This window comes from Motacilla alba, chromosome 8, assembly GCF_015832195.1.
Source record: "Motacilla alba alba isolate MOTALB_02 chromosome 8, Motacilla_alba_V1.0_pri, whole genome shotgun sequence".
Lineage (NCBI taxonomy): Eukaryota > Metazoa > Chordata > Aves > Passeriformes > Motacillidae > Motacilla > Motacilla alba.
In genome coordinates, this window is record NC_052023.1 from 22,478,609 (window position 1) to 22,491,443 (window position 12,835).

At 39.0% G+C, this 12,835-nt stretch overlaps 1 protein-coding gene across 7 annotated transcripts in view; it reads left to right on the forward strand.

The window, feature by feature from the left end:
• Nucleotides 1-12,835, forward strand: part of KCNT2 (potassium sodium-activated channel subfamily T member 2) — a 114,452-nt gene that overhangs the window by 96,168 nt on the left and 5,449 nt on the right. For 4 of the 7 annotated variants that reach the window (XM_038143769.1, XM_038143772.1, XM_038143767.1 and 1 more), the window contains 5 exons: nt 2,112-2,213; nt 4,766-4,849; nt 6,147-6,275; nt 8,549-8,569; nt 12,473-12,773. In XM_038143769.1, the coding sequence (XP_037999697.1) occupies nt 2,112-2,213; nt 4,766-4,849; nt 6,147-6,275; nt 8,549-8,569; nt 12,473-12,773 (637 nt within the window). The remainder of the gene's footprint in view (nt 1-2,111; nt 2,214-4,765; nt 4,850-6,146; nt 6,276-8,548; nt 8,570-12,472; nt 12,774-12,835) is intronic. The other 3 variants (XM_038143773.1, XM_038143768.1, XM_038143774.1) reach the window with 1 other exon arrangement.

A 12,835-nucleotide genomic window follows, 5' to 3' on the forward strand; every position in this document is an offset into this window, starting at 1 on the left:
AATGATGAGAGGGACAGCAACACTACTTAAATGTTAGCTAAAACCTTCATATTCTATATATATATATATATATATATTTGACATTTTCAAATTGTGGAAATGTGACTCTATGGAGATAAATTTAATCTGCTTGTTCAAAATACTGTTACTTAAAAGAGGTGGAGAATAGGAAGTAATATTGTGCATCTGTTTAATTCTCAAAACTCAAGGACAATCCTCTTTCTCACAAATCTTCCCCAGTGATCTGACCTACTCACCGTATTCTTGAGTTTGTGAGAGTCAAATAATATCACTGTGACAGTGTTCAATTCTCTGTGGGCTGTCTACTTCAATGCAGTGAAACCAGGATTTTTATCTCAGCTCTTCTTTTTCTTTACATAGGCTCCTTAATTTTTCAAGCAAATATTTGAAAATATTTGAAAATATTTTAACTTCTTGACTATCTTATTAATTTATTGTGCAAAAGTTGTGAAGATAGGTTGGAAGCTGAACATTTAATGAACTTCCTACCCAAACTATGCTCTGCTGAAACAGAGGTAGATAAATTATCTTAAAGGAAGAATATTTTCTTCATTGCTCTTGCAGTTGCCTGCTGTTAATATTTCCCAGTCACTTCATCTTAACATTTGCAGGGAGAACTTCACAGGTGGTGCTGTAGTTCATTTGATGTTTCAGAACTCCCTCATGCAAAATGAAAGGCAATTAAAAACTCCAGTAAAAATTACCTAAAGCAGTCAAACATACAGTTGCTTGTTATTTCTGCATTAAGTGCCTCATTTTCAGAAAGACTGAGAATGTCAGGCAAGTTGCCTTGAGGTAGCAGTGAAACACACTTGCAAAATTGGCTTTTCAACCTAATGGGCTGCAGAAGACAGATACACAAATCAGATGTCCATCTGCTGTTGCAGCTGCAACTTTTCTCATTTTAGAAATAAATAAATCTGACAGTAAACTCAGCACTCACAAAGGAGAAAGCAGTGGCCTTTACAGAACAGAGAAAAAGAAAAATAAAACACCCACACTCTAAACTTGCATCTGTGTTCTCCATTTGTCTTGCATAAGGAAAAAAATGAGATAGCCGCTCCCTCTTTCTTGAAAGAAAGGGTTTGTAGTGTTTTGGATAGGATTCAGACTTAAGTTTGCTATGGTTTTTTTTCCAAGTAAATATTGCAGGTGTTATTGATAAAAATTCTAAAGCTGTAAGTGATAATTTTGAAATAAGTACAAGTTCATATATCTTTTAATCAAACCCAATCCTGTGATTTTGTATCTTCCACAGGGATAAGCACACAGATGTTAGATGAGCAGAAATCTATCTGGGATGGCCCAGCATATTTGCAGTGATTTACACACAGCCAGGCTGCTTTTTTAACCTTCAGGACAGGGCCTTCTATTTCCTGTCTCCATTTTTTTTTCTTTAATATAATTAATATACTAAGCAGATTTGAATTAACATGAAGTAATAAAAAACAATAATGACATATGAGTTATAAAAAGAGATTGATATCTCTTATTATCGGTGTCTTACTTTACATAGATCTCTAACAATTTACATAAATTCTAAAATTGTTCAAGCAATTAGCACACAAATTTGACTGTTGAACTGACAGGTTTTTAGGAAGTTGCTCCGTATCAACACCAGCAAATGGCATCCTGGTCAGTACCAGGAGTGTGGCCAGCAGCACCAAGGCACTGATTGACCCCTGAGCCACTTCTTCCCTTTTGTACCAGACTCTGTTCATGTTTCCTGTTCCTGGAAGACTTCCTGGACCAGGATGACAGTCCACTGTCAGCACCAAGGAATTGGAGCAGGTTAACAAGAGCTAAGCACACTTGATATCCCTCCATCTTTTTAAAACTGATTGGGTGGAATATGCCCATGCAGTTTGAGATGTGATGACAGAAACAACATACACATTGATCAATGTCTTTCAGCCTGAAAAACTGCACCTATTGGACAAAGATGCTGCATACTTGTAGGAAGAAACTATGTTGAGAGTAAAGGGCTTTCACTTTTCACTTCCTTCAGGATAATATCTATTTCATGTTTTTGTTACAGTCCTTCCAAAACCAGCATTAAAAATGTTTTCTGTGTTTTAATTCCTTAACAGAAAGAGCGGGAGAAGGGATCTAATCTGGCATTTATGTTTCGACTGCCCTTTGCTGCTGGCAGGGTTTTCAGCATCAGCATGTTGGACACACTGCTTTATCAGGTACTGTGAACAGTAATGTGACTTAACTCAAGTATTGCCATCCATTTTATTGTGCTTAATTGCTAGATGACCCTATTTTCTGCCATAGGATCCATTAAAGTGTGTCTATACTGGAAGCAATCAGTGGCAAAAGACAATGGAGCATGCTTGATGTGTTAGTTCAGATATCAATCCCAAAATCACCCTGTGACTGCACAAAATCTGATGTTAGATAATTTGATGCTGTTAATGTATCTCTCCACAGTCAAATAGCTTCAATAAGGCCCACATGAATTACAGATTATATAGAATAATAATGCTTGTACTCTGCAATAAAAAACACAGTGCCTAATCCCACACATCCACATGTGTCCCTAACAGAAGGAACAGAATTATTTTAATATGTAATTTATTAGTCTCCTGCATTTGCTGATAAAGGCCTCAATTACTGCATAGTGTCCTCTCCTCGTACTCATGTTGACTAGACCTGCAGAGGCCCTGTCATTACACTGTAAAGTAAGCCATGCTTGCCCTTGCAAGGAGTGCATTCAGTGGTTACAAAGAGACACTGGGGGAAGAGAAGGCAGCAGTTCAACCTTGTGGCTCAGAATCCAGGAAGTAGTGATGACAGCAAGACTCAGGGAAGAGCACAGCTTCAGAGAGATGAAGAAAAAATATCAGAAAATACAGTCAGGGCAAATGGAGGCAGTAGTTGCTAGTTTCAGGGTGGAAAATAGGCCAATATTGCTCACTCTTCAGCAGTGCCACGTTTCTGCACACTCTGACACACCAGGTTGCCCAAGGAGCAGTCCCCAGCACCACCCTGCAAGGATCAAGGCACACAACATAAGCAGGAACACCACCATGGCCCACATCATCTGCTCACCTGAGCAGCCTCCTGCCTTGCCTGTACCTGGGAATAGCCTGTGGAGCTTTAGCACTCTGGTGGAAAACATCTTTGCAGGGAGATGAATTTACTTGGTCATTTGGTGCATGAAAGGTGCTCTTTCATTGCAATTCTACTTCCAAATCAATTTCCTGAAGGCAAATCCAACATAAATAGAAAAATTCTTGGAGCTAAACTTTTCTCAAGAAGCCATTAATATATAAACCAGTCAGGTATATGGGCATACATATTTTAAAGTTCTAGAAATAAATGTATTTGCATATAAAACATCTTCATAATCATGCCCCAGAATATCAGTATCACATACCACAATATTAAAAAAGAAATATAGTAAAATATAGTAAATAATATAGTAAATACAGTAAAAATACCAAAGATATATGTATAGAAACAGATCTGTTAATCATCAACAGCTCCTGCCAGCACATAAGTGACTTCAGTATTTTATATTGCTCCTAGACATGAATAATCATGCAATGACTTGACAGAAACAACATTTACCAGAAATTGTTTAAAACAAAAAGCCTCACATGTTCCTTGTCACTTTAATTCCACCTGTCCTTCCTTTGAACTGCTACTGCTCATAGGTGAACTGTAATTTTTCTAGAATTATCTTTCTTAGTCCAAGTTAGAAATCCTTTAACAGCAGCTCTTTTTTCTTTTCCATAGTCCCATTTTCTGTCTTTTTATTCTGGTGAATAAACTTGTTAATCTAATGAAAATTCCATGGCAGAAATGATGCCACCAAGGTAACAAATATGTTTAATTTGCAAACAAATTTTATTTGAGATGCTCCTTGGCATTTAGCCCATCACAACTGGGAGACTACTAGTACAAAAATTAAAATAGTTGAATCACTCTGTATCAGATGAAATAGGTCAGGTATTTCTTTGTGAAAACCTCTTTCTTGGTTAGCTCTGCATTTGCATGAAGCCAGCAGAGCTGCGGTGTGTGCTGCGTTCCAAGGACTGCAATGCTGCCCTGCTACACCTCAGTACAGGTGGCAAAGAACAGCTCAGCCACAGCTAGGGGAGCACCCCCATGGCCTCTCATTCCAGCAGCCCAACTCAGCAGGAGAAATATTTGTGATTTTTAGCTGCTCTAATATCCGTTCCTGGTCTTAGTCTACACTCCTACACTAAACTTAATTTCTACCTTTTAACCAAGAGCAACACACTGTTTAGCAGAGCAGCAAGGCATATCAACCATCAAAAACCCTTCAGATTACTCATTTGAATAAAATAATAGCATTGTCACCTCAGAGGGACCCACTGAGGACTGCAGAGCCATCTAACATCTGCCAGTGTTTCTTTTGCACACAAGAGTTCATTATCATTTCACACCTCATAAGGCTAACACCTCACTCCACTGACACATCCATCTTTGCTTTTCCTGTGCCTTGTTATGCCTTAGTCTGCTGAATCTTGTACATTCATTGCATGCCCATGCAGAGCCAATTTAGGCAAACTTCCTTTATATAAGTAAATTCCGCCAAAAGAAAGGGATAGGTATTCCTGCAGTGATTAAGATACTTAAAGAGATGGACTGTAAGCACAGATGTATAATTTCTTTGAAAGTCATACATAGTGCTAATGGTTGACTACTCCTTTGTTCATTAAACCTTTTTTTCTTTCTTTTCTGTCTCTCCTGTTAAAATATCTTGCAGTCATTTGTGAAAGATTATATGATTTCAATCACAAGACTTCTGCTGGGACTTGACACCACACCAGGATCTGGGTTTCTTTGTTCTGTAAGTTATTAAAAAAACCCAATCAGTACAGAGTGCCAGAGAAGATTCTGTACTGTCTGCAAAATACTTCAACTTTCTTTGTATGGCATTTCCTTTTGTGAAAGTTCAAGGAAGGCCATCTGTTTCCTTTTTCATTAGGGAGATGAGGAAATTAAACAAAAAACATACCCATTTTTAGTTCCATAGCAAAAACATCTCCCCGAGAAAACACAATGCATGCTACAGCAGAAAACTGGAAAGTCAGGAATACACAGGAATAGTGCATTTTATATGAAATAGCTGTGGCAGTTCAGCAACCAGTGTAAAAATTAAGTATATAAAAGACAGGAAGCACTACCTGTATTGTGCAGCCTGACCAGGACTATCTCCTAATCCTTATTCCTACGGGCAATAAAGGTCATGAGTAGTTTTTACATCAAGATCACATGTATTAAATGACTGGAGGAGTTGGAGTTCTAAACTCATATTGTTATTACATACGTCAATATTCCCCAATGTAATTTAACTGTGTGTATACACACATAAAAACACAATGGAAGTAATTTTTACTAAAACAAACCCCACCTTTCTGCTTCCTCCTACACCCATTATACTCTGGGTAGCAAAAAGATCACTACAAGTTGAGTTATTTACAAATAGCTTTGTGGCCATCTATAAAAAGAATGGCAGGAAGGTATCAATGATGGTTTAAAAAAGTTGTTTAAATATAAATGATGTATTTCTTGGCCAATCATTAAGCTTCATTACAGTGAATGTAAGAACACTTGAAAGTACAATTGAATCTCTAAAAAGGAACTCGTAAATCTCAAAATAAAACTAGTAATGAAGTAAGTGAGCTTCATGTAAAACTTCTTATGCCACTTATGCTTAGTGTACTACTTCCTCCCCACATATTCGGCCTGCAGTCTGGTGGACAAAATTCAAATTCAAAATACTCATGCACTCCAGTCTGTCCACACCAGTTTCTTACTGCTGACAATATTTAGTTTATTCATTTATATTTTAGTCAAAAATAGACACTGGGTGAAGGCTGCCATGTAAATTTTAAGTAATCTTAAATCAAGACCAGAAGTTCATAATGACAAACTGCTTCCACTACAATGTCTTCTAAACAGGGAGAAAGCAAAAGAAACTGTCTGACAAACTCAATAGAAGTTGCAGATTTGTTGTAGTACAAAGGTGCAACACTACAATGGGATAATTACCAGCTACTGTTAATTTTTTCATGAGTTGCATAGTGAACAAGTGATAAACCCTCAAGAGTTAAAAGTCCTCCCTCCTATTATTATTTTCTCAGATGAAAATCACAGAAGAGGACCTGTGGATTAGGACATATGCCAGACTGTATCAGAAGCTTTGTTCCTCTACAGGAGACATTCCAATTGGAGTCTACAGGACAGAATCCCAGAAGCTCACAACATCTGAGGTGGGTCACTCACCGTGCTTTCCTGTGGGTGTGACTGCAGAGAGGCTTCTGCTGACACCTGGCTGGTCACACTAACCCAGGCTGAGCCCCAGGGTGCACCCAGTGGACACCTGGCCTTTGGTTCCTGTGCTCACCTCCTGGGAATGGGTGGATGGGAGCCAAGGGGCAGCTGGGCACGACCAGGAGCAGCTCAGGAGTGAGCTCTGCTCTGACCTCGCTGTGCTCACTAACAGCAGTGTTCGTACCAAACCCTTAACCAGGCCCTCTGGCCCTTGTGCCAACAATGTGTCTCTGTGTCTCAAAACAGGTGGCATTTCACTGTGTCACTGTGTCTCAAAGCAGGTTGCATTTCACTGCTCACGTGACCTTCTAATTCATTCTCTTGTTGCTCATTTCTAGTTAGTGTCATTCAAAGTATTGTGGGATCTCTCTAAATTTAGCTGCTGAACAGTGGTAGTATTTTATATATGTATTTCTGTGTTTGCCACATAAATGTGTACATTACACCATCTTTCTGTTTATAAAAAATGACAAAAATACTTTTTCCTGACTATGTAACATACTTTTTTGTTTGGGCATCTTTGATTTCTGTCATGTATTATCCATGTTTACATGACCATTAGTACTGCCATCTCATTAAACCATGGCTTTCAAATGCAGCAGTGAGCAACAAGTCTCTCCTTTCTTCTGAAATACTCAGACATAGTTTAAACTAATTTCCAAGATAGATAATTTATATTTTCTTTTCCATATTTCAGAAAAATATTAGAAAACATTCAGGCATATAATGCTTAATGGCAAGATTTGCTCCTGAGGAAGTACATTCAGCTGAAGTTAGTTTTATAAAAGGGTGATAAAAAAAGCTGTGCAAGATCCTACCCAGTTCATGGGAATATCTCTTTGTGGACCATCACTTTCTCTGCAGGTGGCTTTTACAGCTTAGCCAGTGGACTCTGTCACTGCAATAATCTCTTAATGTAATCATTCAAAATCATTCCTTGGAGAAGAATGTAGTCAGCCATATGCTAATATGAAAAAAGGTCTGTCACAGCCTTCCACAAAACAGAGGACATACCAGATTTTAAGAATTCATTAAATAAGGATAAGATAAAATTCATGGCAGTGCTTTATTCTCACATTCAGGGCTGGCTCTTTAACTTGAGGTCCAAAAAAAGAGAATAAGGAGTTCTGCTATTACTTCCTATCAACTTTCACAAATAATCTCACAAAGAATTTGAGTTAAATCAGGTGGAGGATTAAGGAAGGGAAGTTGGAGAAACCTCCTAGTTAAATTTTCAAATTGTCAGGTGTCGGACAAATGTGGAAGAATGGCACTCCTCCTTAATTAAGTAAGGAAAATGCAGTTGTTGGTCTTTCTAAGCTGAAGTCTCTGAATGCAGACCTTTAGTGGTATTTTCACACAAATACTTGTGCAATTTCTTGTTTAGTGAGTCAGAATTTGTACAACTTTTCCCCTCTAGAGAGAGGCAGGGAAATCTCCCCTCAGCTACCTATTCCCCAGAATACAAAAGAGCAACATCTTGCTCTGCATCTGTGGCCTTTATGGATAGAGACCTACAAACACAGAGATGCTGAAAGCCCTAATCTTTCTGCAAAGTGTTTATTTTGAAGTTAAAGGATTTTTTTACTCATTTCACTAATGAAATATTAGCATGGGTTATCATTTTAGCTTTTCGATACATTAAGCCAGAAGAATGTCACTGGGTAAGATCTTTAAAATGGAAATAAGAGAAAATTAGTTCACTCTTTTTACTTAGACTATGAACTCATTGCCATAAATTTGAAGGTTTATAACTCAGAGAACCTTCAACATGATTATCAATTTGAGTTTAAACAGAGATAAGAAACAAAATTTGTATGGCACATGCCTGGATGCTGTCTGGTAATAAAATGGGTAACTTGAGTCATGAGGATGAAATATGCCCATATTAATATACACTCTCTTTTTCACCATGCAAATGAGAAGCTCTTGCTTCACTGACACATACTCATAACTTCTTTGAAAATAAAGCAAGTTTTTAGTGACCCAGTAACTAAATAAGAAGTGAATCTAGCTTGCCTCTCAATGACTATTGCACCTATGACCCAAACCATTTCCACTACACTCAAAAAATATAAAAAAGAGATACCAAATGTTTTTTCATTACCTGTATGGCTGCTTTTCTGTGGCTCCTGTTTAACAGTCCATATTTGCTTTAGATTCACTTCTGTTTAAACTGTCTTTTGTTTTCTTTTTCCCCTTCCTTTGTCAGTCACGAGAAATGGCTTCACAAGTAAGTATTTGCTTATTGTCTGTCTGTTTGAAGCAAGCCTCACACAGCTGCTGGCTTGCTTGCTTTCCCAAGGTGGGATGGGGAGAAAACTGGGAGAAAGGGAGAAATCTCTTGGGCTCAGGTAAAGGCAGTTTGATAACGTAAGTAAAAGCTATGTGTGAAAGCAAAGCAAAGCAAAGAGTTTGCTCACACTTCTGATGGGCAGGGGGTGTTTGGCCATCTTCAGGAAAGCAGAGCTCCATCAGGCATCTCATTCCTTCATCTTCCTGCAGCGGTTCCTGTAGAGCAAAGCACCCTGGATAAGGGATAACACTTTGGGCATTTGGGATCAGGTGTCCTGGCTGTGTCCCCTCCCACCTTCTTGTGCCCTCCCCAGCCCATTTGCTGCTGGGGTGGATGAGAAGGATAAAATGCCTTGGCTCCGTGTAAGCACCACTCAGCAGTAAGGAAAACATCCCCATTATTAACACATTATCATCACAAATCCAAAACACAGTCCCATGCAGACTGTTATGAAGAAATGTAACTCAGTCCCAGCCAGAAACTGTAAAATTGGTTCAATTGTGGGAGTAAAATTCCAGAGAAAATGGAACTGGGCAATGGATCATCCTTGAGTAAATGGATTTTAAAGCAGCATTGTTCTGGACACAAACAGCTTGCTAAAATCTGAAAGCTGACAGACTGGGAATTTCAAAGATGCCCTGTGGAATTCTGGTTCCTTTTGGGCCTGCTTGTGTTGAGTTCTGAAGGTAACAAATCATCCTTACAGTGAAGAGATCATCTGCTGAAAGCCTTAAGTTTACACACATTAAATGCTAGTGGAGCAAAATCCCCAAGTTTGTCACAAAAGGAAAATGTGGCTGTGCTTAGGAATAGTTTAGACAGCTTTTGAAGCAGAAAAGCATTTCTAGAGCCCTGGATGCAAGTAGTATTCTTGGTGGGCAGAGCAGTAAAATTTAGTTAGTATAGAACTTGCAGTAAGGCAAAAAATAAGGCACTGCTTCAGACTGGAACAGATGAAACTACACCTGCAAACTATTTCACCTCTTAAACACAGCTCCCAGGGAGCAGCAAGGCAAGGGAGCAAAAATCTGAAGTGAATCAGTGTTTGGTGTTACCAGCACAGATACCTCAATCACCATCATCTCAAATATGTACATTGGTGTGTCTGTGACTACATTCCCATTCCTGCCATGTGTTGACCAGCCTAATGTTTAGATTTTAGGGCATGAAACATCCTATTAGAGCATCATGCCTGAGTAGGTCACAGCTGTCTGGCAGCACAAGCGAGCAATCACACCCTTCAGGGCACACAGTGGGATATGTGAGACAGGAACCTGCCTTTAAAAAAACAAAAAGCAAACAAAACCAAGGGTTCCAAGGCAAGTGTTTCTTCACTGTGTGGCACAGGAGTGACACCATCTCATCAGTTATGCTTCTCGTGCAACAGATTTACCTGCTACGGAGCAAGAAAATGAATTTCAATGAAAACTATCAAACCTCAAAGTAATGATAGTTACAATAGTGTTTTTAAATGAAGTGCAAGACTGGTTAAAACGGGGTGGGGGGACACAGAAGTACTTTGCACTGGAGTTTTATCTTCTGTATGTTTAACAGCTGCCACTGGCAGACACACTTCCTGTGCTGCTTTTGAAAGAGAGTTTGGGCTTTGATTTTGCTTGTCTTTAAAGTTGAATTTCTTCCTCTTGCATACAGCAAAGGGCCATTCTGTACAGCTTTCTCAACAGGCAGGATAAAAACTTCATCATTGCTGAAGTAAATATTTAGCTTTATCACCTTCCTTTATGCTTTCAGTTCACCTATGCCAGTGTTTCAAAACTTCAAGCTAAGGATTTACAAATTTCACAGAAACAAAATACTTCTTCTTTCACTTGGCCTCACGCATTTAATCTCTGATTCAAGAAGTGACTTACCCTCCTGTAGTGATGATGATTGGTCTCTGCCTTTACACTGCTGCTGCCAGCAAGTCTGGTTATTTGTTTTGTCAAGAGCTTGACAAGGAAAGCTGCCAATGGCAGGAAGAAAGGCCAAATAAGACCATCCTCTAGGCTCAGTTAATATCCAGTTTGTTCATATCAAATAGCTCCTTCCTACCCAAAAGTAGCACCTTTTCCTGTGGAATGTACTCTGCCTACCTTAGTCCTTGCTGTAAAATACCCACAAACCCAAACTGACAGTCTAACAAGCATCAAAATCAAATTGCATTCCTGTTCAGAGGGATCCAGGTTCTCTCTTCTTCCCTAACCTCAGCGGAGTCAGTAACAAAACTTAAAAAAATCAGGTTAAAAAAAAAAAAAGAAAAAGAAAAAAAAGAAAAAAAGAAATCCTTTTTCTATTGCAGATTAAGCTGAAGAGCCTCAAATAAATTACCTGGTCTTTACTTGAGGCTTATTACAAGATCCTAGTCTAGAATATTAAAAATGTGATTTTACTTGAAGTGCTACAAGATAAACATCTGTAGTGTTCTTTTTAATTATGGGGTTTGATTGTTTTGCTGTTTGATTTGGTTTGTTTGTTGCTTTTTTCTTTTACACAGATAAAAGCTAGTTTGTCCAAAAGTGAAAAATACAAGTATCTTTCACACTGTATCCAGCTTACTCATATCAAATACTGTTTTATGGACTCCAGAAACCTCACAGATCTGTGGTGAGCCTCTTACAGAAAGGTTGTATTCAGGTTGTATGAGGTCAACAGAATCTTGCTTTCAGATTTCTTGTCAGTGGGCAAAGGACATTCAGTAGCTCCTCTGTTAAATTTAGTTTAGTCACTGATCACTACCAGCATTTTCTGAGGGGATTCACACAAACTCTGCCTGTTCATTTACATCATCTTTGTTTTATACTTCATGTATTTATTTTAAATACTGACCACATTGAAATCTGTGACCAGTAACTTAGTAATGTGCTTGTACTGACACTGTACACACACTGACACGCTGCTATTCCAGCGTCAATAAAAGACATTCAAATAGCACAAGAGGAACTCAGGATTGTTAAGGAAGTGGTTTTGAAACTAGAAATTAAACTATTCATTACATCTAAAGTACACATTGAAAAAAAAGTCTCTTAACAAAGGTTATCTTTTGAAGTGTTTCCTCTTATATTCTCTAGGAACATTTGTATGTTAGAAATGCACAGTCCATCGAGCTGTGTTATTTCAGTACTTGTACATGCACACATCATTGGTCTTCTTTGGGTGGCATAAGGAAAACACAGCAACAGAGCAACAGATTTTGGCTCCTAATTATGGGGGGGATTTGTCACTACATGAGTAATATCACTATTCTTTATGGTAGGAATCAATTACTGCTTTCACAAGAGGTGCCCTGAATCACACTGAAGGTTATGCATCCTAATTTCTTGTGTGCTGGAAGGTCAGGAAGACCTGGGAATTTGAGACACAGTTAACAGGCATGTTCTACCTGTGGTCATAACACTGAAAACAGTGCAGCCAAAGTTGAACCATTACTTAATGAATCCACAACACACATGTAAAAAGGAGTTACACAACTTGGATTTCTGAAAATATGCAGACTAGGAAGAAAGTCATTCAGAGCTGATTCCTAGATTCAGGAAGGGCAATATCAGAAGGCTAAATTTGCTCTTTTCAGAATCACAGGGCAGTTGGGCAGAAAATAACACTTACCTGCTTTTGCACTTGACAAAAGTATTTATACTAAAAATGAGCTTTTTGCCAGAAAAGCCAAAGTCTAGTAAAGGGTGTCCATTTCAGAAACACTTGCTAAGTACAAGGAGCTGAATCCCCTCCTCTCCATAGCTGCCAAACCCCATGTCCAACTGCACTGTCGGAAAGAGGAGAGAACATCTTCATCTGCTTCCACCTAATACAGCCCTTCATCTCTCTTGTCCTTTTCCTTTCAAGTCTCAAATCTCCATCAGCGTGGAGGAGTGGGAGGACACCAAAGACACCAAAGACCAGTTCAGCTGCCGCGGTAATCACCGGAACTCAACATCCAGCGACCAGTCCGACCACCCGCTGCTGCGCAGGAAGAGCATGCAGTGGGCACGGCGCCTGAGCAGGAGGGCCCCCAGGCACTCTGCTAAAACTGCTGAGAAGATCAACCAGCAGAGAATGAACCTCTACAGGAGGTCAGAGAGGCAGGAGCTCGCTGAACTCGTGAAGAACAGGATGAAGCACCTGGGCCTTTCTCCAGCAGGATATGGTACCACTATTCAGTACTTCAGTAGCAACATTAGCATGGTGCAAGGTGAACTATTTGTAAGA